General features: G+C 43.1%; 3 protein-coding genes across 3 annotated transcripts in view; 2 read left to right on the top strand and 1 right to left on the bottom strand.

Annotated features, from left to right (window-relative positions):
• Positions 1–701, bottom strand: part of LOC308163924 (piwi-like protein 2) — a gene marked incomplete at both ends in the record, with an annotated part of 29347 nt that extends 28646 nt beyond the window's left edge. The window contains 3 exons of the mRNA XM_080538098.1: positions 104–159; positions 447–522; positions 584–701. Of these exons, the coding sequence (XP_080394224.1) occupies positions 104–159; positions 447–522; positions 584–701 (250 nt within the window). The remainder of the gene's footprint in view (positions 1–103; positions 160–446; positions 523–583) is intronic.
• Positions 702–2240: 1539 nt separating this feature from the next.
• On the top strand, positions 2241–15256 carry LOC308163923 (chromodomain-helicase-DNA-binding protein 1-like; the record flags this gene model as incomplete). The annotated part of the gene is made up of 17 exons (XM_080538097.1): positions 2241–2253; positions 2876–2988; positions 3255–3361; positions 3963–4074; positions 4539–4573; positions 4680–4761; positions 5400–5562; positions 6055–6210; positions 6900–6992; positions 7338–7434; positions 9724–9797; positions 10644–10754; positions 12284–12395; positions 12786–12939; positions 14141–14324; positions 14544–14689; positions 15170–15256. 17 exons carry the CDS (start codon positions 2241–2243, stop codon positions 15254–15256), a joined length of 1839 nt encoding a protein of 612 aa, XP_080394223.1.
• A 74-nt stretch (positions 15257–15330) lies between these two features.
• Positions 15331–26485, top strand: part of LOC308163922 (testis-expressed protein 11-like) — a gene marked incomplete at both ends in the record, with an annotated part of 19629 nt that continues 8474 nt past the window's right edge. The window contains 10 exons of the mRNA XM_080538096.1: positions 15331–15376; positions 23154–23260; positions 24194–24278; positions 24629–24708; positions 24806–24886; positions 25421–25537; positions 25791–25871; positions 26078–26163; positions 26289–26346; positions 26467–26485. The exon at positions 26467–26485 is cut by the window's right edge and continues 77 nt beyond it. Coding sequence (XP_080394222.1) covers positions 15331–15376; positions 23154–23260; positions 24194–24278; positions 24629–24708; positions 24806–24886; positions 25421–25537; positions 25791–25871; positions 26078–26163; positions 26289–26346; positions 26467–26485 — 760 coding nt within the window. The remainder of the gene's footprint in view (positions 15377–23153; positions 23261–24193; positions 24279–24628; positions 24709–24805; positions 24887–25420; positions 25538–25790; positions 25872–26077; positions 26164–26288; positions 26347–26466) is intronic.

Below are 26485 nucleotides of genomic sequence, written 5' to 3'. Positions count from 1 at the left end.
GAGTGAGAGACAAAACAAAACAAAAAAACTACGCACAAAAACAAAATGTATATAAATAAAATTAATTCAAAAAACACTTCATTCTAGTCTTTAATATACTCACCCACTGCCGGTGTTCCCCGGGCCCACGAGGCCTGCGAGGGCTCTATGCCCATTCCTCTGAACATGGACACCAGAGGCGATCCCAGGTCGAGGAGATGCCCACGCATCTTGAATGAATTAATGAATTAATTAATGAATGGTCTGTCAATTCCACACAATTAGAATACTTTGTAGGAGCTACGGGGAATAATCAGTAGACCACCAATCAGACGACCGGCCCGACGTTAAACATCACCAACCTGCTGGCTCACTACACGTAAATCGTGTGTGATGGTCTGACCGGGAGGGGGTTGCCTTGGAGGAGGCACCAGGCCAAGTAGGGGAGCTCCTCTTGCAACCCCTACCGTTGGCTCAGCTGTGGAGAGGGGCAGCTCTCTGGCACGACCAAGTCCATCATTTCTGGATGGCTGGGGGAGGCCCCTGGCAAAGCCGACAGGAGGCTCACACACAGGGAAAGGCACACCTCTCCCATAAGGCACACCTCTCCCATAAGGCACACCTCTTCCTATGGCGGACTCATCTGACAGGCGTCCACGCCCCCTCGCCTGCTGCTGCCAAGTACTGGTGTGGCCTGGGAACTGAGGCTTCTTTGGATCCATTCCAGATGGCTCTCACATGCAATGTCTGTTAAGTTAAAATTGAAAAGAAAATGGTTAATGTTACTTACTGGGGAAAATCCAAACAAAAAGGCATCCGACGTCAATTAAATTTCACGAAAAAACAAAAATGTTTTTCTGTTATATCCTGTGCATTTATTTTGAATAGGTGAACGGGCTTCCACAATTGTCAAGCTAGTGTTAGGGGCGGCAGTGGCTCAGCAGGTAGAGCCGGCGGTTAATGATCGCGAGGTCGGCGGTTCGAACCCCGGTCAGTCACGTGTCTTTGAGCAAGGCACCGAACCCCTAATTGCTCCAGGGTCGCCGTCTATGGCCGACCCCTTGCCTAGATAGTTGATTTCATCGATATGATGAATGATATATGAAATATATATCTATTTACAGTACAGGCCAAAAGTTTGGACACACCTTCTCATTCAATGCGTTTCCTTTATTCTCACTGAAGGCATCAAAACTATGAATGAACACATAGGAATTATGTATTTAACAATAAAGTGCGAAATAACTCTAAATATGTCTTATATTTTAGATTCCTCAAAGTAGCCACCCTTTGCTTTTTTAAAAAATATATATATAATAATAATATTAAATATAATGTGTTAATAATAATATGTTATTATATATATATAATATTATTATTCTATATTTTATTAACAAAACATTTTTTTTTAAATTAACAACAAAAAAGCAAAGGGTGGCTACTTTGAGGAATCTAAAATATAAGACATATTTAGAGTTATTTCACACTTTTTTGTTAAGTACATCATTCCACATGTGTTCATTCATAGTTTTGATGCCTTCAGTGAGAATCTACATTGTAAATAGTCATGAAAATAAAGGAAACGCATTGAATGAGAAGGTGTGTCCAAACGTTTGGCCTGTACTGTATATTCTAGAAAGGTCATCTCGAGGCTAGCTAGCTTCATTGCCTAGGCGACGAGCTGTATTTCAAACTGCATTAATCACAGACAGACAGACGCGATCACAGACAGACAGACGCGACCACGTTTACACCCCCCAACATTAATAGCTGAACATGTCTGTGGCTATGTTCATGTTATCTGAATGGATATCTAGGTCACTTAGCCTAGCTACGAACATAGCCAACCGCAGTGACCCAGGTCGTGTTAGCAGCACATGGCCTCGACGGAGGAACGGGAGAGTCGAGACCAACACAGTTTTCTCATGGTTACACTCTAATTTCGTTGCATAACATCATACTCCTTTACACATGAAACAGAACACCAAACCTCTTTGTTTTGTTTTGAAAACTTTCACTGCTTTTTCACAGGGTCGTTTTGGAGGTTTTTCTTCACTTAAGAAATATAAGGTACCGTACTCTGATGCTGCTGCCTTCTGCTGGATGAATCACTATCACTACCCCCAACTACCCGTGCTGTGATGGCGAGGAAACCCCGTTGACAAGGCGCTGCTATTAACAGTCATTCACCTGAGCTGGGGGCTGATTGGCTCCGATAGCTGTCAATCAATCTGGACGCAATAAGAATACAATTGGACCTAATGCACAACCCCGGTAGCCTATACCAAAAACCACCAAAAGACAAAATGTGTCGAATATCATGGGAACCTTGCTTTCAAACTGCAAACATGAAGCTAAGAATCTAGGTGTGTTGATTATACTTATAGATTCTGATTTAAGCTTTTGAGCCTCACTTCAAATCTATCACTAGAAATGCTTTTTTATCATCTACGGAAAACATGACAAGCTTCCTACAGAAAATAAAAAACAAAGTGCCAGGGAAAGTGAAGACAAATCTGTCTGAGAGTGAATTGCAGAAGTGGGGTTTACAAAGTTCGTGGCTGAACTATTATGACTGAACTGAAATGAAAATGATTCCAGATTTCAGAATATAATGTTGCCATATTATGTTGCCCTACGAAACATGCGAAAAGACATAATCATGCAAGCAAACTATACCGAAATAACATGAATGAACTGTTACCTGTTAAGAATCTGTCAAGTAAATGACGACCTGATCTCCTGATTATACAGGATTTGCACGTCATGATCGTGGCAATGAATGACGGCTGCAAGTGGAACAGCCAAAACGTGCAGCCAACCCAACTACTACTAGCATAATTCATTAGCTTTTATTTATACTTGTCTTGTGCTCAACATTGGTGTGTCTCCTCAGGGATACGGTTCAGACCCTACCAGTTGGACGGAGTACAGTGGCTGACTCAATGTCTCAAGAATCAGGAGGGGTGTATCTTGGGAGATGAGATGGGCTTGGGCAAGACATGTCAGGTATGCTACAATGTTACCTTTGTTCCCCCTGTCCATCTCTTTACATAGGTGGAACGATGTGCATGTATCGTTTGCTTAGTTCTGTCATTCAACATTCAACAAGATGTTGGTTGCTACTATATGTTTGTATGTTTGTGTATATATGTGTATGTTTTTCAAGACGCAGGGCTCTCAAGTCTCACGCATTGGGCCACACCTTGTCTCATGCCCAATGCGTGAGACTTGAGAGCCCTGAAGATGTGTTTGTCTGTGTTTGCTGCCTTCAGACCATCTCTCTGCTGGTGTACACGAGAGGGGCCTTAGGAGACGAGGGACCGTTCCTAGTGCTGAGTCCACTCTCTGTCATGGAGAACTGGAGGCAGGAGATGGAACGGTGAGAAGATCAAAACACTTCATATCTTAGTCCCAGACAATCATTCACTTAACATAGCTCCTACCAGCCACTGGGTGGGAGCCTTGTCCACATTGAGTCTACAAGTCATGTTCCTCCTGAGACATCTACTGTACAAGTCATGCTCCTCCTGAGACATCTACTGCCCCCCAGCACTGCGTCTCCTGAAGACACCCGCTTTCCCCTCTACTGTGTCCCTAAAAACGTCTATTGCCCCCCTTGTACTGTTTCTCTGTTTCTCCAGTGTCTAAATATATTTTAAAAAACAAAAAAAACAGGTTGAGAAGAAGGTTTTCCTTCTATCAATGGCCCCGGGCCTGAGCTGGATTACTCTTCCTGCTACGACTGGTGGATTGATGATTCACTTGCTTAGTCAAATGTATTGATTGTAAGTCGCTTTAGAATAAGGCGTCTGCTAAATGCCAAACATGTAAAAAATGTTTACAGGTTGACTCAGGCATTTAGTATTCATGTGTTGTTATGTGAACCAAGCATGAATGTCCTAGTGCTGTGTTTGCGCAGTAAGAGCTTGGTCTCCTGGCCTGTCGTATGAATGTGCTCTGACAGACTGTTGCCCCCCCAGCTTCTCCCCGGGTCTGACTGTGCTGTGTTACACTGGGAGCAAAGAGAAGAGGGCGGAGCTGCAGAGAGAGATGGACAACCTGCACTTCAATGTTCTGCTCACCACGTACGAGGTGATCCTGTGTGGCAATGTGGCAACTGTCTATATATCGTGATGTTAGAATTATAAGGTTCTATCTCCATTTTTGGTCAAAATTTAGTTTTTTTTACATAATCTGATCCATTAGGTGTTTATTAATGCCTGTGTGGTGTTATTAATTTTTTTTGACATTTTTTAGTTAGTAATTAATAAAATACAAAGGTTCCATCTCACAAAACATAATGGAATGTAAAAACTTTGACGCTCAATATCGCTGAACTACCCTAAACGGAGATAGAACCATATCATTCTAAGCTCACGAACTGTCTATATACGACCTTCAACTGTCTATATATTCACCTTTGACCTTCATATGAATTTCTCCATTAATTCAACTCAAGTCTTATCTGGATTTTGGATGTGTCCAATTTGACTCTCACTCAAAACGCTCTCTCACTCTCTTTCTCTCTCTCTCTCTCTCTCTCTCTTTCTCCTCAGCTCTGTCTCAACGACGCTTCGTTCCTGAGAAGGAGGTGCGCTTGACACTTCTTCATAGCTAACACCCAGAATGCTTAGCAAATTCAAAAATCCAACACTATACACCACAGGCCGTATACAACAACATGATCTTGTCTACAGGTGGAAGTGGAAGGTTCTAGTGGTGGACGAGGCTCACAGGCTGAAGAACCAGAACTCCTTGTTGCACAAAGCCCTGACAGAGGTAAGTTACCTGCTGACCAGGAGAGGCTGGTGGAGGTTGACATCATGTGTTTGAGACCATCCCTCATTCCATTCCATGCCAATCTCTCCCTCCACCAGCCCCCCGCTGCTATTCGGTTGTTAAGTCGTGACGTGTTTCCGGGTCCAACGTTGGCTGAGGCGCTCTCTTCGAAATGCCGCAGTAACGCTAATAATTCATTATATTTGTATAGCGCTTTTCCGAGGCTCAAAGACGCTGACAATATGGGAAAAACGGGAAAGTGCTGTGTCCCTTGTTGTATGAATAGATCCGAGCCTAAAAAACGATTGAACTGTCATTCTACCACTTTAGTACACTGGTACTCTGGTGCTTTAGTACACTGGTACTCTGGTGCTTTAGTACACTGGTACTCTGGTGCTTTAGTACACTGGTACTCTGGTGCTTTAGTACACTGGTGCTTTAGTACACTGGTACTCTGGTGCTTTAGTACACTGGTACTCTGGTGCTTTAGTACACTGGGGAGTTTTTTATTTGGACCCGGAAATTGCTAAACGTCACAAAGAAGTGACGTCAGACTTAACAACCGAATTGAGTCTAACCCTCTTTCTCAGCATTTGCCATGGTCTGCCTTGCCGTGACAATCCTCCCTCACCTTGCAGTTCTCAGTGGGGTTCAGAGTGCTGCTCACTGGGACCCCCATCCAGAACAACCTGCAGGAGGTCTACTCCCTCCTGACCTTCATCCAGCCCAGCCTCTTTCCACCAGAAGAAGTAGACGACTTCGTCAGCACTTACTCACATGTGCAGAACCAACCTGCTCTGGGTACGGCACTACCTAGGAATCAACCTGCTCTGTATTTGCAATACCCCCAAATGTGTCTTTATATACAATACTTACAGTATATATGACACAATATTTTGTTGTATCTGTTGAGCATCTTCATTTGGTTGTGATATACAATGTGTACGATATGGAATTCATACAAGTACACATATCGGATTCTGTGTCACTTCGTGAGCTTAGAATGATAAGGTTCTATCTCCGTTTAGAATGATAAGGTTCTATCTCCGTTTAGGGCAGTTCAGAGATATTGAGCGTCAAAGTTTTTACATTCCATTATGTTTTGTGAGATGGAACCTTTGTATTTTATTAATTACTAGCTAAAAAATGTCAACTTTTTAAAAATAACACCACACAGGCATTAATAAACACCTAATGGATCAGATTATGTAAAAAACTCAATTTTGACCAAAAACTGAGATAGAACCTTATAATTCTAACGTCAGGACTTCCTGTCTGTTCCAACGCCCTCAGCCTCAGAGCTCCAGTGTGTCCTCCAGCCCTTCCTGCTCCGGAGGGTCAAAGCAGAAGTGGCGGCCGACCTGCCGAAGAAAACCGAGTTGGTGATGTACCACGGGATGTCAGCCCTGCAGAAGAGATACTACAAGGCCATCCTGATGAAGGACCTGGGTGAGACTGCTGCAGTGGACTTTATGTACTGATGATGCTGAGTTCAGGGTTCCCACGGGTCCTTGAAATCCTTGAAAGTTTGTGAATTTGAGAAAAAAATAATCAAGGTCTTAAAAGTTTTTGAAAATAGACATGGGTCATTGAAAGTGCTTGAATTCTCCCCCCCCCCCTCTTTCTAAAAAAAGTATAATATATATGTTCAACTTTTTTTTACTTAGCTCGTCAACTAGTAAATACGTTTCTGTATTGCTTAACTTTACACATATTTCACAATATATTGTTTTGCTGTGCTGTGGTAGAGATGACAAGAGACCATCTAGTGTTCACACATTCAAGCCTCTCTTTTTAATTGTTGTCTGTGAGTGGATAGTTCCTATTATATAAATTCTCATCTAGATCTGTCTCAAACTATGCCGTGTTGGGTCCTTGAATTTGAGGGAATTGAGTCTTGAAAGTCCTTGAAAGGTGCTTGAATTTGATGTTTCAGAAGGTGTGGGAACCCTGTGAGTTATACTTATTTGAGACTTAATTATGAACAATTTAGTCTCAACCTATTTGGTTGTTTCCATTGCTGCTTTATGTTGAAACCTTTTTAGGTTATGTCAGGAAATACCATTGTTCACTCAAGGAAACCCTTTTCACTCACAAGGAATGCAACTGTAGCAAACTGGCCTCTGTGTTGCTTTCAGACGCCTTTGAGAATGAACAAGGCAACAAGACCAGGCTGCTGAACATACTGATGCAGCTGAGGAAGTGTGTCGATCACCCCTACCTGTTTCATGGTGAGTCCTTATGTGCAGTCAGCACTGCAAGGTTGGCAGATCAGCGGTTCGAGCCCCGGCTGGCCACATGTCGAAGTGTCCTTGGGCAAGACACTGAACCCCAAAATTGCTCCCAGTGAGCGGGCCAGCGCCTTGCATGGCAGCTTGCCGCCATTGGTGTGTGAATGTGTGTGTGAATGGGTGAATGAGAGGCCGTTGTAAAGCACTTTGGAGCAGCAAAAAAGGCGCTATATAAGTGCAGTCCATTTTAACCATTTACCATTTACTGTGGGACGATACAAATGACTGCTGGGCTTTGTTTAGTATCTGTGTGGTATGCAAACATGAACCACCACTCCTGCTCAGGAGTGGAACCAGAGCCGTTTGAAATGGGGGAGCATCTCATCGAGGCCAGTGGAAAGCTGTGTCTTCTGGACAGCATGTTGAAATACATGCATGAAGGGTTAGTCCCTCTGCCTTCACTGACCAAACTGTACAGCCACAAAGCAACCAAGATACCCCCCACACCATTTTGCCATTTAGCAGACGCTTTTACGGTAATCCAAAGCGATTTACAATTACGAATTACAGGGACATTCCCCCTGGAGTAACTGAGGGCTAAGTGCCGTACTCAAGGGCACACTAGTAGTGGTGTGGTTTTCAGGCGGGATTTGAACTCACAACCTTCCGATCACAAGTCCAACTCACTATCCACTAGACCAGTGGTTCCCAACCGGGGGTACGCGGACCCCTAGGGGTACGTGAGGGGATTGCAGGGGGTACGTGGAAAGATTTGGAATTATAATTTATTTCCCCTTCCAAAAAAATAAATAAATACACAAGTCATTTCATAAACCTGTTGTTAAAATGGTACGCTGCAACTTAAGTTCCTCCCCGACAGGTGATGACTGTAACACAAGTGGTAGTCACGTCACATTTAAATCATGTTCACGATCATTTTCGCGCGCAAGTCAGCTAGGCCTGTCAGTTGGCAACCTACTGCAAAGATGGACAGATGGCTAAAACGACCAGCTACAGTAACGGTCAAGAAAACTGAGGCAAAAAAGAAAAAAGGACCCCGCTATTATCTGGAAACATATGTTTTGTGGGGATTTACATGTACATCGGCTAATCCACCACAGCCACAGTGCTTTTTCTGCTGCAAAGTCCTGGCTAATAATTCAATGAAGCCATCCCATTTACAGCGACACCAGAGCACCAAACACCTAGCAACTGTTGGTAAAACTGACGACTTTTTCAAGCGAAACTGTCAGAGCTCAAGTCAAGTCAGGCTACACTGAAGGAAGCGGCAAGTGTGTCAAGCAAAGCACTGGAGGCGTCCTATGCTGTTTCATTACTGGTGGCTAAGTTAAAAAAAACACATTCAATCGCCGAAGATCTGATTTTGCCTGCCGCTATGATTTTGGCTAAAACTATGCTGGACAAGAAAGCAGCTGACGCGCTCAAGTTGGTACCATTATCAAACAATACCGTCTCCCGTCGGATTGATGATATGTCCATAAATATTGTCGGACAAGTGGTGGATCAAATGAAGCAAGCAGGTCAGTTCGCTTTGCAATTAGATGAAATGACCGACGTTAGTGGGGAGGCTCAGCTGCTGGCTTTTGTGCGTTATAAAGAAGAGTCGGACATAAATGAGCATATCTTGTTTTGCAAGACGCTGCCAGGAAAGACAACTGGCGAGGGAATGTTGTTTATTATTGACAGCTTCTTCAAAGACAACGATCGTGGAAATCCTGCAGTCACATCTGTACCGATGGAGCGGCAGCAATGACGGGTAAGGTGCGTGGGCTGCTTGGGCGTGTGATGAAGGTGAACCCCGAAATTAAGTGGATATACTGTATTATTCACCGGGAGGCACTCAGCAGCAAAAAGCTGAGCCCCGAGTTAAGTGCAGTTATGGATGACGCAGTTAAGGTGATTAACTTCATTCAGTCCCGGCCAATGAACCACAGACTGTTTCAAACTCTTTGTCATGGCAGCGGGTCAGAGCATGAGCAGCTACTGCTTCACACAGACGTTTGCTGGCTGTCTCGTGGCAGTGTGTGTGTGTGTGTGTGTGTGTGTGTGTGTGTGTGTGTGTGTGTGTGTGTGTGATGAATGAATTAAACATTGAGGTGTTTGGCCAGGTGGCACATGTATTGGCCAATTAGCTCATGTAGTCTAATTTTGAATGGCAGTGTTTTGAAATGGCAAACATGTGACTTTATGTCAGATTGTTGTGTCTTAGGCAGAGAACCGTGTTTAGTGCATTTAAAGTGGCATTTTGAATAGCAAAATGTGTGTAAAGCAGAAAATGTGTTTAGAGTTTTGGAGACTTGAGAAGAGGTTTTGCTCTCTGTGTGTCAGTTTAAATAATTGTGCTATGCAGGTCATTTTATTGTGTTAGCAATTGGAAAAAACTGTAATAGAACACATGTGCGGTGGACAGATACAGTACATAGTTAAACGTCCCAGTGCTGTTATACTGTATATCGGCACTCATGGAATGCCTCTTGTCCAATCAAATGACTTGGTCGGAACTAACTGTTGTATAATAAATGTTATATTTGCAAGTTAGTGTTTAATTGAACATTTTTGGAAATAATCAACACGCATGAGTGAGGGGGTACTTCTGGCATGGCAAAACAGCTCAAGGGGTACACAAGACAAAAAAGGTTGGGAACCACTGCACTAGACCACCACTACACCTTACATCTCTGTGTGTCTTGCTCTCCATGTTTGTGTGAAGGGGCCATCGGATTTTGCTGTTCTCACAGATGACCAGAGTGCTGGACATCCTACAGGATTACATGGAGTACAGAGGTAGACTACAGTACAGTGTTAATTTTGTCAGGCTTTTTAGTCACTTAGTCTTTGGTGTTTAGATGAAGATGCACACCAGTTCTAGTCACACCAAGTCACCTCCATTCTTCTTAGTTCCAGTCCAGTTCCACTTGATGAAAACTGAAAACATTCCAGTGCAGTGTCAGTCCACAAAAACTCCAAAACATTTGAGTCAAGTTTTCGTCGCTGACTACGGCTAGACTAAAATGTTTTGGGTTTTTTGTGTCTAGTCTTTGGGCATGTTATGATTGAGACCCCTTCTGCTCTGACTTGTGTGTAACTTGCTGCTAAGCGCTTTAGATTGATAACGGAGAAAGTTTTTTTAAAAACTTGCCAACCTGCCTCAAATTCAATAGCATTGGTCACAGTCTACTGTGGTCTAGCATCTGCTTCCTCTCCAAACCATCTCTCATCATCTTTCAATTCTCATCAGTTTGAACCGTCCAGGAGCCATACCATTCCATACCATACCATACTATACCATACCATACCACACCTTGAATCACACTTCATTGGATGGCGACAGCTATCTCAATACCAACTTGTTATTTCTCCCCCCATCATTACAATATTTTATTTGAAACTTAGACAGCATGGTGGTGTGGTGTGTAAATTAATCAGATTAAATTACATTCAACTTTATTATTGTCATTGCAGAGTACAAGTACCGTACCAGACAACGAAATGCTATTAGTGTTATTACACTTAGTTAGTATGCTTCCATGAATGTATTCATCTGTAGCTGGCTTGTGCTGACTTGTGCTTTTTTTAATGGAGATTCACAGGCTCAAACTAGTGTTGTTTGGACTCCTGCCTTCCTTGCAGGATACAGCTACGAGCGTCTAGATGGCTCAGTCAGGGGGGAGGAGCCAAACCTGGCCATCAAGAACTTCAGCAGCCAGGACGTGTTTGTTTTTCTTCTCAGCACCAGAGCAGGTGGGCTCTCTCTCTCCCAGTTACTTTTTGCGGGGCGGCTGTGGCGCAGGAGGTAGAGTCAGGAGTAGAGTCAGGAGGTAGAGTCAGGAGTAGAGTCAGGAGTAGAGTCAGGAGGTAGAGTCAGGAGGTAGAGTCAGGAGTAGAGTCAGGAGGTAGAGTCAGGAGTAGAGTCAGGAGTAGAGTCAGGAGGTAGAGTCAGGAGTAGAGTCAGGAGGTAGAGTCAGGAGTAGAGTCAGGAGGTAGAGTCAGGAGTAGTCAGGAGGTAGAGTCAGGAGTAGAGTCAGGAGGTAGAGTCAGGAGGTAGAGTCAGGAGTAGAGTCAGGAGGTAGAGTCAGGAGGTAGAGTCAGGAGGTAGAGTCAGGAGTAGAGTCAGGAGGTAGAGTCAGGAGGTAGAGTCAGGAGGTAGAGTCAGGAGGTAGAGTCAGGAGGTAGAGTCAGGAGTAGAGTCAGGAGGTAGAGTCAGGAGTAGAGTCAGGAGGTAGAGTCGCCGCCTAATGATCACAAGGTTGGCAGATCGGCGGTTCGAGCCCCGGCTGGCCACATGTCGAAGTGTCCTTGGGCAAGACACTGAACCCCAGAATTGCTCCCAGTGAGCGGGCCAGCGCCTTGCATGGCAGCTTGCCGCCATTGGTGTGTGAATGGGTGAATGAGAGGCCGTTGTAAAGCACTTTGGAGCAGCTTTAGAGCAGCAAAAAAGGCGCTATATAAGTGCAGTCCATTTACCATTTACCATTTAATTACTCCCCAAAAGAACAAACACCAATCCCATTTTGGTTTCAAAGGCTACATCAATGGAGGAGAATGACCCGCTCGCTATCAAATAGTCGGCCAAATCCAAACGTGAGGCGAAAGTGCAGAAATAAAAGAAAAGGTTAATGATACAAAACTTCAAATGCAGAAGTAAAAAGGTGCACCTACGTATTAAGACAGTTGGTCTCTCTGTACCTTTCCAGCACACAGCCACCTCAGCAGTATCTCTGCATCTGTTGACAGCTCAAACTGTCTCAAACTCAACTGAACAAGCGAAAGAGGCCCCTGACCACAAGAAGATAAGACTGGTGGGAGGATGTTTTGCTCCGAACAAGACCTGACATTTCTCAAAGTGTTTTTTATACAGAATATGAAAGACTTGACTTCCCCATAGCATGCAGTGTGACCCCCACATCACCCCATATCTGCTCCCTATGGAGACCTATACACCTACTGGAGGTTTGCATGCAAGTGAATTGAAGTCAATTGTGTACGAAAGTGTACCAAATACATCAACACACGTTGTTGCAGGACTCATTGCAGCAAAGGGAGATGCTGTTTATGATGTTATATCTCTCTTGTCTCTTGCAGCAGGTCTTGTTTTCAGTACATTGCAAGAGAACGATGAAGGTCTTTTCTTTTTTATAGTTTGTATAGCAGGGGTTGCACTATGACTCATTCTAGAACAGTCCAGAGGGGATTGCCCTGTGCAAAAACGTGTACGACGTTTAGAAGCTGTACAAACGGCAGCTTGACTAACCCAGATGTCTCTTGTGTAGGAGGAGTGGGGATGAACCTGACAGCTGCTGACACTGTGATATTTATGTGTGACTTCAACCCCCAGAATGACTTGCAGGCGGCTGCTCGTTGTCATCGGATTGGTCAGACAAGGTAAATAGGATGGGGTCAAAGAAGGTCAAAGTCAATAGTCTTCTGCTTGTATGCTGCAATGTCTGGTGTATTGTGCTGTGAATGTTCCAGTTATTTACATATAAACGAGCGGCCTGATCTTTTCTCATATTTTTTTTTCTTTTTTTCTTTTCTAAGTAATTTTTTTCTGAGTGGGGCAGTCCCACTCATTTTTATTTTAATTTTTATTGTGATAGAGACAGTAGAGATATGACAGGAAGGATGGGTGAGAGAGAGAAGGGATGACATGCAGGATATGTCCGCGGCCGGAATCGAACCGGGAACCCTGCGGTTATGTGGTCAACACTTAGTCCGCTACGCCACCTAAGCACCCCTTTTCTCATAGTTCTTTCTCCTCTGGGCTGGTCGCAGCGCTGTGAAGGTGATACGCCTCCTGGGGAGGGACACCGTGGAGGAGATTGTATATTCCCGTGCCGTGTCCAAGCTGCGCCTCACCAACACTGTGATCGAGGAGGGGCGCTTCTCTCTGCTGGAGCAGGCCCAGTCTGCTACTGCAGGACTCCAGGTGAAGAACCCTAGCAACAGCAACCCTGGCAACAGCAACCCTGGCAACAGCAGCCATCTTCTATGTAGTAGAGGAACTAGAGTTTCCAAAAGTTGAGATACCTCCACCCGATGGTAGAACAAAGCACAACCATGTTTTTTCTATTATTTTATGAAATGGATGGTAGTGAAGTCTTGGACAGGGCTGCCTTTCCCAGGGAGGAAGAGTAGCTCAGTCTTGTTCCGGTTGAGCTTGAGATGGTGGGCTGACATCCAAGAAGAGATGTCTGCAAGACACGCAGATATACCTGTTGTCACCTGTGAGTAAGAGGAGGGAAAAGAGAGGAAGAGTGGCGTGTCGTCTGCTTAGCTTAGCAGTGGTAGGAGAAACCATGTGAGGAGATTACAGAGCCAAGAGATTTGGTAGAGAGGGAGAACAGTAAGGGCCCTAGGACAGAGCCCTGGGGGACCCCAGTGGTGAGGGCTTGTGGAGAAGAAAGCGATCCTCCTCTCCATGTCACCTGATAAGAGCGATCAGCCAGGTAGGATGCAAGCCAGGAGAGTGCAGAGCCAGAGATGCCCAGATCAGAGAGGATGGAGAGAAGGATTGGGTGGTTTACTGTGTGGAAGGCAGCAGACAGGTCTAGGAGAATGAGAACAGAGGAGAGGAAGGAAGCTTGAGCAGAGTGGAGAGACTCCGTGACAGCAAGGAGAGCAGTCTCAGTGGAGTGCCGAGCCTTAAAGCCGGATTGGTGAGGGTCAGGGAGGTTGTTCTGAAGGAGATAGTGAGACAGTTGGTTGCCTCCCTTTGCTCTCAAAACAGCCTAAATTCTTTGTGGCATTGATCCCACAAGATGTTGGAAGCATTCCTTTGAGATTCTGGTCCATGATAACATGATTGCGTCATGAAATTCCTGCAAATGTTTCAGACACAGGCACATGGTCAGCAACAATACTCAAATAGGCTGTGGCATTCGAGCGATGACTGATTGATATTAAGTGTGCACCCCATTAACAGACCTTCCTACCATCCCTCTCTCCCACTACTCTATCTCAGTTTCTGTGTCCAGGTGTTACTCTCTCCTTCCTCCTATGCTATTGAAACTCACTCTCTCTCTCTCTCTCTCTCTCTCTCTCTCTCTCTCTCTCTCTCTCTCTCTCTCTCTCTCTCTCTCTCTCTCTCTTTGTGTTTCTTTCTTATACTCTCTCATTTGTTGTCACAGTTGAGTGAGATCCTAAAGTTCGGGGTGGATAAGTTACTGTCATCAGAGGAGAGTTCTGTCCAACACGTGGACCTGGGGCTGATCCTGGGTCAGTCCCGTGGCGGAGAGTGGGTGACTGAGGAAGACGAAGAACATGCCCTGCCCAGAGAGGAAGAGGAGGAGGACCTGGAAACCAATGGACAGAGTGAGTATGAGCTAACAAGAGGAAGTCCTGATGGGGCGGCTGTGGCATGGTAGCTTGCCGCCATTGGTGTGTGAATGTGTGTGTGAATGGGTGAATGAGAGGCCGTTGTAAAGCGCTTTGGATAAAGGCGCTATATAAGTGCAGCCCATTTACCATTTACCAAGTCCACAGCAACATGCTACATAGCATTGCGCTCATTCTTGCTTTGTCATGCTCCAGACCACATGTACTACTTCGAGGGGAAGGACTACTCCAAGGACCCCAGCACACGGGACCAGAGGAGCTTCTCTCTCCTGCTGGAGAAACAGCAGGCGGAGCGGGAGGAGGCGGGGGGAGAGGGACCGTCACTCCGCCACAAACCTGGAGTAAGAATGTTACAGCCTTCTAACTTCTATTGCCCCCCCCTGTACTGTTTCTCTGTTTCTCCAGTGTCTATATAATTAAAAAATAAAAGGTCTAGGTTTAGAAGATGGTAATAGAAGTAGATTTTTCCTTCTATCACTGAAACTGCCTTTCTTTCTTAAATAAAAAAAAGTCTGTCAATACTGCTGCAACCAGCTGCAATCTACTATTAAAAATGTATAATTTACTGAAAAGTCAATCAAAATAAATATTCTCATTCACACTTTCAATTAAAAAAATCTATTAAGGTGCAGCATTTAGAAAATTAACTACTTGAACTGAATGCTGTTTTGCTATAGACAACGTTTATTAGTAAGATATCTGAGGGAACAACAGTTGAACCTATATGTGATTAGTTGACTTGACTAATGTGTGTGTGTGTCTGCTGGCCTGACCTGAGGTCCAAGTGCAGTGGTCTGTTTTTTCCGCTTCATGGCTTTCAGCTCGACCTCAAAGTCACTGCCACAGTCAGATATGTCCTCCATCTCCTCAAGACTGCACAGAATGGGAAGGAGTTTAGGAACAGATAGGTCGAAAAAAAACAAAAAAACATTCTATGCCTTTTATTATTTATATTTTACCCACTGTGCCTGTACACTGGGAAATGAACATCCTGACAGGTTACCTCACCTGTCTACAGGTTACCACAGGTAACCTCACCTGTCTACAGGTTACCACAGGTTACCTCACCTGTCTACAGGTTACCACAGGAGGCCACACAGGTGTTAGCTTGTTAACTAGCTAGCTTTATAAGAAGCTTGTTTGTTTTTGTTAGCTGACTTAGCGTGGTTTTGTTTGTTGTGTTGTTCACAAGTTATTGTGTGTGTCTGTGTGTGTGTGTGTGTGTTTACTACACTAGCCAAACAAGTGTTAGCTTATTAGCTAGCAGAGCTGCCAAGTCTCACGCAATCACCGTGAGACTCACGCATTTCAACCAGTTCTCACGCTCTCACGCCGCATCTCTATTTCTCACGGCGAGAAATAACAATTTGTTTTACGGGACTTGAGTTTCGTGGCATCTTTCTGCACGCGCGTTAACTTGAGTCTGCAATCGAAGCGGCAGGCGAGCGCTGATGGAAGAACCTGTGTTCACGCGAGCTGTAAGAACGTAGCAAGCAGTGTTGCCAGATTGGGCTACTTTTGGTCACACTGGACGGGTGGATTCGGCAGCTTTTAGACTGGTTGGGCTGGACATTGTCAATTCCATCTGGCAACCGTGGTAGCAAAATACGTGCATACATTACAACATTGTATCTGGTAGCCTACTGGACTGGGTTGCACCAATTTGGCGTAAGTCATTACTAAATGCAGGCATGCAGTAGTTACTAAGCCCCTAGTTGTTACTAGCTAGTTTCAAACTAGTTGTTTACTAATTTCGGTTGCACCACGCCAATCTTTTGCCAATCTTAGCTAGTAAATACTCAGTTTTGGTAACAGTTTTTTGTTTCTCTACTGTAACATAACCAGGTACATTAATAATAATTGTTAAAGGAGCATAGTCTACTACTTGCTACTGAGATGCTAACCCGACGGATTGTCCGGTTGACGCGCCGTGCGTCCTAAATTTGATGTGTTGCTGTTGGTTATATAAGATCCGTAGTCGTTGGTTTGCTGCATAATAAACATTTATTGTGTTACTATGTGCCATCAATGGCTTAATCACTGGTACAAACAATAACAAACTTAGCGCCCTTGCGGTCAAACCTATTTGCCCTTCCGGGGTCAACACCTGACGACAACAACAACAAATGTGCTACCTGATATACACCTGCCACATACAGCTGCGCGACATTAGCCTGCGTACTGCGTAGCCTGCCCTGCCCTGAAGAAGAAGTGATCTCAATCAGTGCCTGACTTGCAAAATTGTAAGGATGGATATCCCAAAGTTTTTTTCAACAAAACAAGCGCCAAGAACTGTTGCAGCAGCAGTATCAGCAGCTGACAACAATGACATCACCAGCAGTGATGACATAGATGATGTTTCAGGTTTGTGAATCTTATTAGAAAGGTGACTGACTCACTGACACTACTTTTCCGGTTTGCTAATGCTAGCTGGCTATCATAACATAACGTTATGTTATAATGAAAATGAAACATAGCAAGGTACTGTTACGGTACATGGTAAGAAATCAAACAAACATGGTAAGAAATCAAACAAAGGATAATACTCCACTAAAGTGAATAACAGGCTGATAGTCTTTGATATCTGCACTCTGGTTGACTGAGTAACAAGTGAAAAAGAATGAATGAATGAATGAATGAATGGTCTTTATTGTCATTTATATAGTACAGGTACCAAACAACGAAATTTGGGAGGGGGGGCTCCCCTGGTGCTAGGAAAAAAAACTAAAAACAAGAAGGGAAAAGAGCTGGTTTACATAAATAAAGGCTATGTACACTATCCACTATACTATACTATACAAATAAAACACTGTGCTGTACTCTATGCTATGCTATACCTATTCTAACATTTCCTATCTCTGAACCTTATGTACCCGAGGGTTGTCATATTGCACATAGTGTTATTTCACATTCATTTAAAGTGTCGCAGTTTGCAGGTTTGAAATGTTCACAGTTGTGTTTCAGTATTTCACTTGATTTCAATCTAGTAACGTTAATGTTACAGCTAGTAAACATGGAGTAACCACATTAAGTATGCCCTTATGGTAGTATGTATGTATACAGAACATGACTCAAATCTATCCTAAGATGTAATGCTAACTAACTAAGTTTGTTTAATGTCCCAGGGGGGATTTGATTTCACAGTACTATACACAGGCCAACAATACATGTAATATATCGTCATATAACACAGGACAAGACTCTAAATACAATATAAGTGGTGAGCACAGAGTCTGCCCTGATATACATACTGTAACATAACTAGCCTCAGCCCATCAATTATGTAATTCTATTCAAATATAAATGATGGTGACTGACGTGTGTGTGTGTGTGTGTGTGTGTGTGTGTACTGTCTATTTTGTAATACAGGTCAGCTGCTATCCAATGGCGCGTTCTGGCCTGCAGGGGGAGCTACGTGTGCTGACCTCCCTCTGTGCCCAGAACCACCACAATTAGTTTGCTTCATTAAAGGGTGTGAATGTATATGTGTTCTCCAGTGCCTTTTGTCCGCTTTAAGGTGGTGGTAAGTTGAAGGTTGAAGGCACATTATATTCTCCCTCTGGGCTAAGCCCCGGATCTCCTACAATCCTAAATCCGCCCCTGATTTAAACCCAGTACAGCCTAATGTTAGACCTTATCTTGTCTGGGGCCACGTCACAGGTGGAGGTAACATAAACAATCATTGTCATATCTGATAGAAGGTATCGCTACAAACACTTAGAATAAATATTTGCTGATTTTATTTATAACCTTGGAGACAGGATATGGAGCTTTTTATATCAATGTAAATAACCCCTCCGTGAGCCCTCTGTCCCTTAGCAGCGCCCCGTGTTGTGTGGATGTGCTGCAGACTGTTTTCCTTAATCGCTGCAACAAATGTGTTTGGCAGCTCTCTGTGGCAGGTACTGTACTGGGCCCTGGACAGTCTGGACGGATTGTATGGCAGCTGCTGGACTGAAGGAATCAGGTGTGGTGCTGAGGCACAGACATGTACATTTCAAGCCTGCAAACTGTGACACTTTAAATGACGTGAAAAAATACTGTTGTGCAATATGACAACCCTAGTCGACTATCTGTACAGTATAGTACAGTGGATTGTGTACATAGCCTTTATTTATGTAAACCAGCTCATTCCCTTCTTGTGATTTTTTTAAGTTTTTTTTTTTTCCCTTTCCTAACACCAGGGGAGCCACCCCTCCTAAATTTCGTTGTTTGGTACCTGTACTGTAGCAATGACAATAAAGTCCATTCATTCATTCATAAATAAGAACATCCTGCCTCACCTTTCCGCCCGTATCAGAACTCAGGACCCAACAATTTGAGGGCTTGAACGTCAGCGGATCCAAAAATGGGCTGTGTTCCATCATGGTCAATTAACTGATAGGTGAGGAGGCCCGCCGCGGCCCATTCTGGTCTGTGAAGAACAGCACTCTTCCTTCCCCTGCAGTGGGAACATGGTGATATGGTACATGAGAACATGGGAAACAATTGATAAAGGTGGAGTTGTGGGAGGCATGCCATTATCAGTGTCAGTGTGCGTTTCTGCGCTCATTTACACGATGATGACTTGAACCAGTCATTTTGTAGAATGTGCTGTAACAGTCCACACCAGCTAGATCTATGGGAGGAATTTATCCTGAACATGGCACTATGGAACAGTAAATGGCAAAATGTTGCCATAAAAGAAATAATATAGAGGCTACATGAGAAACAGAGGGCTATTCCGTTTACGGTTATTCAACCCTAGGATCATTCATCAAATTCATCAAATCTATTATTCAAAGTATTTCATTATGACTTTTTATGGCTTAATTGTCTAAAAAAGAAATTACAGTTACAATTACAGTACCCTGCGTAAGTAATGGGACAGTAAAGCATTTTTTGGAGGGGGGATTTGAAATCAAACAATTGTTATGTGGTGAAAGTAGATTATCAGCTTTTATCTGATGGTATTTGTGTATATATTGTTTCCACCAATCAGAAATTACAAAAATGTCTATGCATAATCCCATTATTTCAAGGTACCCAAAAGTGATGGGGCAATTAGCTTGACAGGTGATTCTGGTTCATTAGGTGTGTTCCGTCTAATTGTGCAGTCATAAGAGAGCTCTCAATGGCTGCGTTCGTAAATTCGCTCTGAGAGCGCCAAAGTGTACACTGGGTTCAACGTCATAAAGGGACCACGTAATTTGTTTGGAGAAGAGGCATTCCATGAGTGGTAATCAGATTTCCAGAGCGTATTTACAAACGCAGCAAATGTCTTGTATTGATTCTAGGCTTTGCCTTTGGAGTCGGCTATTGGTGTCTGTCAACATGAAGGCCAAAAAGACATACGTGATATTCAGGGAAGCCATTATGAGGCAGACATATCAGAAACCTAGCCAAAACCTTAAACATAGAAACAACAACAGTTTGATTAAAAGGAAAGAAAGCACTGGTGAGATCAGAAATGGCAAACCCCCTGGTAAGCCAATGAAAAGACTACTGTGGAAGACCAAATAATTATTCACAATGGCCAGGTCATGGTTTTCTAAAAAGTATCTAAATGAGGCTGCAAAGTTATGGGAAAAGGTCTAAAAGGTCTGAAAGTGGAAAGATGAAACAAAGATGTACTAGAGTGATGGCAAGAGTAAGTGTGAAGGAAAAAAGGAACTGCCACAGCATACCACCTCATCTGTCAAATATGGTGGAGACACATTTTTCCTCATGTACAGTACATCCTCTTCCTCTAATATTGAACAGAGGAAAGTTTTGCAGTGTTGCAATAAGGAATTCCACAGAAATGATCTCAACTGATGCAAGGGCTTTTAGTTCTGTTAAGGGAAGGAATATTGTAAAAAGAAGCAATAATTACTGTCTTTTCTGCGCAGAATAAATATTGGGACACATCTCACTGTGAAGAAAACGGGGAGAGAGGAAGAGGCTCTATACATAACTGACTTTGTGGAACACTGAAAAACAAATGTCTTTCAAAATTGTATCCATGTACAGTAAGAAACCAGGCAAGTAGCCTATATTTGTGTGGTCATATGCCGTGCCCCATTCCACCTAATGTGACCCTCTCAGTGCTGTACTGTATGATATGTTAATTTGTATGATCAGTCCTCAGAGCTGGGCACATTCCCCTTGGGCCAGGAGGACAGCTAGATAAGACTCCAGCTGGAACAATTGCTGGAAGCTGAGAGCTGAAAGGAGTAGGTTTTAAGACGTTTTATTTTAGAATCTGGTGTTCAAAACACAATACGAGGCGCTGACCCACTCTATACAAGCAGCTTGCGGTCTTTCCTCTGGTTCAACAATAAGGTCTTAGTAAAAGGAACAGTACTATAGCAACAAAGACTTTCTTCAAGGAGGAGGCCCTGCCCTGACCGGTGACCAAGGGACCATGGTGGATATGGAGTGTAAACGATATGTCTCTTTCAAAAGCCCCTTTCTCACACAGTGGCACTGAGGTTCTGGGAAGTCTATTGATGTATGCAGGAGTTTACTTACATATTATCCAAGAAGGATCATGTTCAGTGGTTTGTTTTTGATTGCTGCTCATAACAATTGTCCTAAATGTAGGGTTATGGTTAAGGCTAGGGTTAAGGTTAATGTTAAGGGTAAGGTGTGTATGGGAATTGGTTATTGACGATAACAAACTATTCATCCCCAAGGCCCCAGGTTTAAAATACACCATCTTGTGGCCGCATGTTCATATTGCACCAAAGGTTATCATTGGAAATAGGAGAGAATCATTTTTATTTATTTTTTTACAAAATCAGTACAGATCTCTAGAAACAGCAATCGCATTTCTTCACTTAAATTGAAAGCTAGCTCTCAAATGTTACTGACATGTTTCTACATATTTCTACATAATTTGAACAAGACCTATGGCACCTCTAGGGTCATCTAGAGGCCTAATTTGTTTATTCTTTATTTATTCATTCATCCTGTATACTTATGGGAAAAAAGTACAAAGACTTGCTATGTCCTTTATGAGATACTCTACTTAAAGTCATATTAAAACTAGCCAACTTTAGGCAGCTAGATTGCAACTCAAGAGATCAACTATTATCTGGTATTGTTCATATTTCATTAAACAGATCCTGACAGTGGCGGCTGGTAATGATACTGAGTGGGGGGGCTAATAAATCCATTAGGCCTAGGGTCTATACCAGGGGTGGGCAATTCATTTTCACAATGGGCCACATGAGAAACCGGGACTATTGTGGAGGGCCGGACCAGTAGGCTGAACTTAATTCTGCTCAATATTACTTTTATCACTTTATAAAAAGCAGTAAATTATATGGTTTTGACTAGCTTCTACTGGTAAGAATACATGTTACGATAAGGCTATGAAAATGTGGAGTAGGTCAAATATAGAAGAGCAAGAGGACTCATTTAAACACAGGGAAGTAAATGCAGCTATAGTTTTGACCTTTTGCAACATCAGTTTGTGCCTATTATTTATTAACATTACATACATACAACATTACGAGTCACAGTGTAGTATTTCTACCTTCTGAAATGATGGCTAAGACTGGTGATATCAAGCGAAAGGTTCTTTATATACAAATCTGCTGACATACACTTTCTTTTTCAATAAAACAAGCTATTAGATATTCACTTTCAATTCAATGTACAATTCACATTTCTCAAAAACAACAAACTGTCAACTTATATGACGTCTTTCTACAAGACATTCTGGAACCTGCAGACTTTTATTCTGAAACTTTTTTCCCCCGGACTTTTATTCTGAAACTTTAGTTTTTTTCTTCTCATATTTATTGTAAAAGATAGGGGGGCTTAGCCCTGCTAGCCCATTGATACCAGCCATCCCTGGATCCTGATTTTCATGAAATCAGAAATAGTAAAGCAAACATTCCGTATGAAATCTCTTGGAAGCTACCATTTTCAAAAAGTGGGTGGGACATGGCAGGCAGGGTTGCCAGATGGGGCGGGCTACCGCCGAATGGGATACTGTTGATCACACTGGGCCGGGAAATAAGCTTTTTGGCGGGTTGCGCTGGATAAATAGCATTTAGGCGGTATCAATAATGTCAGTGCCTGACAGTTACAAAAACACACACCCTAGTAGCTACATACAATGTTTTTGTTTTTATTTTATTTTATTTTTTACAAACATCATTGGCTACAGACATACAGTTTAGTGGCAGGAGATGGGCACCTGCCCAATAGTAATTAAACAAATAATAAATAAATAAAATTCTGACAAGAAATGGTGGATTTAGCGGTTTTTAGACTGTAGTTAGGATGGAAAGTGTCAATCCCATCTGGCAACCCTGCACTCACGTCACCTTCGCCTTTCACCACAGACTTGCTAGCTTTGTAGCTCCGTTTCTATTTTTTTAAAAGATGGAGAGCATTGTATCAAACGTGAAATGTGAGTTGCTTAACTATTTATACTCAATATTTTCTTCTCAATAAGCTCAATTAATTTAACCAGATATCAACGAAAGAGTAAGCTAGCCGTGGCTAACTAACGACACCGGCTACTGTAGCTAGCTGACGTACCGTGTTAGCCTGCTGTGCTAGCACTGACCACTGGGCTCCTCATTGTTGACTCGCCAGTAAAGTGTCAAGTTTAACACATATTTAGTGTATTTATAAGCCATGCCTTCCTTCGAAATCAGCTAGTAAGTAATTATTTAGAGGCACAGCAATGTGCTCTGCCTTAAATCAACCACGTCCTGTGGCGACCACCATTATTCTGTCCATCATTTCTAACGGAATGTGTCTGTTGTCATTGTTTCTCTGTTATAATGGTTTCTCATGATCGCTCTTCTGTTTGTGTTATTAAAGGTCTCACAGAGCACCTGCTGCACAAACAGCAAGCTAACACAGATGAAGTCATTGAGAAGCTGTATTGTGAAACGGCAGTGTTCTTCCCAGAACCACTGGATCCTCAGGTACGTGTATTGGTGTATATTAGAATTAATTAATTTGGTTAAACCATATAAAGGTGCCCATATGTGACTGTTGTGCATGCCTGATTGTATAACTGGAGGTCAGTCATTTCAGTGAATAGGATGAATTTCGCCCCTCCAATAAGTGAAGTAGACTAATTCTAAATGTGCATTAATCTGGCTTTAGACCTGGACATAGCACAGTCTCAGGTGTTAGATGGTGAACTCAGAAAGAAAAAAAATCTGGGGAAAATGTGTTGAACTGAAATTGGTGCTGAATGACTAATTGCTGAAAAAAACAAGAATAATTTGAAACCGCTTTTAGTTTTGGTGAACCTCACTGGTACACCTCATTACACCTCACTGGTACACCTCACTGGTACACCTCACTGGTACACCTCACTGGTACACCTCATTACACCTCACTGGTACACCTCATTACACCTCACTGGTACACCTCACTGGTACACCTCATTACACCTCACTGGTACACCTCACTGGTACACCTTACTGGTACACCTCATTACACCTCACTGGTACACCTCACTGGTACACCTTACTGGTACACCTCATTACACCTCACTGGTACACCTCATTACACCTCACTGGTACACCTCATTACACCTCACTGGTACACCTCACTGGTACACCTCACTGGTACACCTCACTGGTACACCTCACTGGTACCCCTCACCAGTACACCTCATCGGTACACCTCACCGGTACAACTCACTGCTCAAATGTTGATGTTGAATGTTGAATATGTTTCTTTGTTGAAATCTGTGATTGTTTTTCCTGATTGTGTTTTAAAATGTTTTGAAAATGTTTTATTAAAATGTTTGTAACTGTTGTAAATAATGTGCATTCAGGGCTCCCTCGTAAAAGAGTCCTTGGTTTCAATGGAAAATAAAGGTTACAAAATTAAATTGTTTTCAGCTTGAAGAGAGCGCCATCCAGCTGTGGAATTGGGCAGTTACCAAACGTGTGGGTACAGCCATAAATGAAGAGCAGAAAGCAAAAGGTAACAATGACGATGGCCACTCCATGTATCTGCAAGATGTAGCATCTGGAAGTCTTACAGATGATCTGGATTTAGCCACTAAGACATGTTATTATTACTTATTCGTTTTACCCATCTGAACAAGCATGTGCGAATTAAACTACTGGAATGGAATGGAATGGACTTTATTTGTCATTGCTACATTACATGTAACACGCTCACATAAATCATACTAAATAATTATGAGCAGATCGCATAATGCAATTTTTACAATTATTATTAATATGGTTAATTACAGTCAATCACGTGATCCGTGCCATCCAATCACAGCTATTCTCCCTCTATCTGTCTTGCTCCCTCTATCTTGTCAGTGCGTCATGTAGCGTGCCGACTCCTGTACTCCTGTGAACCAGAGAATCCAACAGAGGGCAGTATTCGCAAACAGATCCTGGTTAGTGGAACATCTCACGACCATGAACTCAATCACTGCAGAGCCATTGGCTGTGATGATTACTCTCAAATACTGACATTTTCACCTTTCCTTCCAGATGGCCAGCAAGACAGGAAGAACCTGGCTGGACTGTAAGAAACCTCTGCTGGCTGACCACTTCTTAAAGCTGGCTGTCAACGTAAGCAAGCTTAAATACCTCAAGCCACAGCAGCTTCACACAACAATCAGCAGTGAGCTCAATGTGCTTATGACTTCGCTTACTCTATAGAGAAGTTAAATACAGGTGGACTGCACACTGGGTTAGCTCATTCAGGTGTTTATAGAGAACTATAGAGAGCTTAAAACACTGTTATGTTCTCAGAGCTCATACAGGTGGACTGGTCTACACACTGGGTTAGCTCAGACAGGTGGACTGGTCTACACACTGGGTTAGCTCATACAGGTGTTTATAGAGAACTATAGAGAAGTTAAAACACTGGTGTGTGTTATGTTCTCAGAGCTCATACAGGTGGACTGGTCTACACACTGGGTTAGCTCATACAAGTGGACTGGTCTACACACTGGCATAGCTCATACAAGTGGACTGGTCTACACACTGGGTTAGCTCATACAGGTGGACTGGTCTACACACTGGGTTAGCTCATACAGGTGTTTATAGAGAACTATAGAGAAGTTAAAACACTGTATTCACCGGTGTGTGTTGTGTTCTCAGAGCCTGGAGGCGCTGTATTGCCGGCTGACGTCCCGTGACGACGGATTGGATAATAACACATCCAAAGGAGACGTGGAGAAGGACCTGCTCCGAGTGATGTCGTACCAAGCAGAATCCGTAAGCTCAGTTGCATGCGGCTCGATACGTAAATTAATTAATAATTAATTAATTTGTTCTTGGGAAATTTGGCAACTCTTAGAGTGACATTTTCACACACACTGGCAGTCAGGATGAGGTGCGAAGCAGGGAAATTATGTGTTATCCAGCTATGAGAACAGGAAACTGAAGCTCAGCTGACTTCAAGCTGCACCTTATGTCCTGGTTGCACCTTATGTACTGATAGCTTATGGTGTATTGTATCCCCATGCAGGCAGTGGCTCAGGAGAATCACCAAGAGGCTGTGGCCTGCATGCAGCGCTGTAAAGACATTCTGCTGCGCCTACCAAAAGAGGTGGGACACTCATGCCACGTGGACAGTCAACACTAATATGATCATGCTTTTGATCATATTTTTGTTGACACATCTCCCTCTTGTCACATCTCCCTCAGGGGAGACCACATTGACACATCTCCCTCAGGTTTTAGATACTGCTGATGTCAAGTTGATTTCACATTGTGATGTCTTAACTACTACTACTACTCTTCCCCCCCCAAAAGACTGGCTATCTCTCTCTCATGTGCTATAACTTTGGAGTGGACACCTTCGATAGGAAAAAGTATGAGGAGAGTTCATTTTGGCTGAGGTAAAGATCACGGATTGAAGGAAGCATTATACATATATATATATATTAAGTGTTGCTTTGTAGAAGGAGAAAGATGAGGCCTCAAATTGAGATGAGGCCTCAAATCAATGTGTTGTGTCTTTCAGCCAGAGTTATGATATAGGGAAGATGAATATGAAATACTGCCCTGGTGCTGAAGTGCAAGTAAGAGTGTCGTGCAGCTTATCAACACATATTCTATTTATTTCATTCCTTCCTAACAGCTTTTTAATATAGCGTGGCAGTCATTTGGTTTTGTGAACCCTTGATGATTTTCTTCTCTAGGCCACTAGCCTGAGGCTCC

The sequence above is a fragment of the Nansenia antarctica genome (assembly GCF_963989245.1).
Source record: "Nansenia antarctica genome assembly, chromosome: 8".
Taxonomy (NCBI): domain Eukaryota; kingdom Metazoa; phylum Chordata; class Actinopteri; order Argentiniformes; family Microstomatidae; genus Nansenia; species Nansenia antarctica.
The sequence above is the reverse complement of the archived record's forward strand: the minus strand, read 5'-3'. Positions and strand labels throughout refer to the sequence as shown.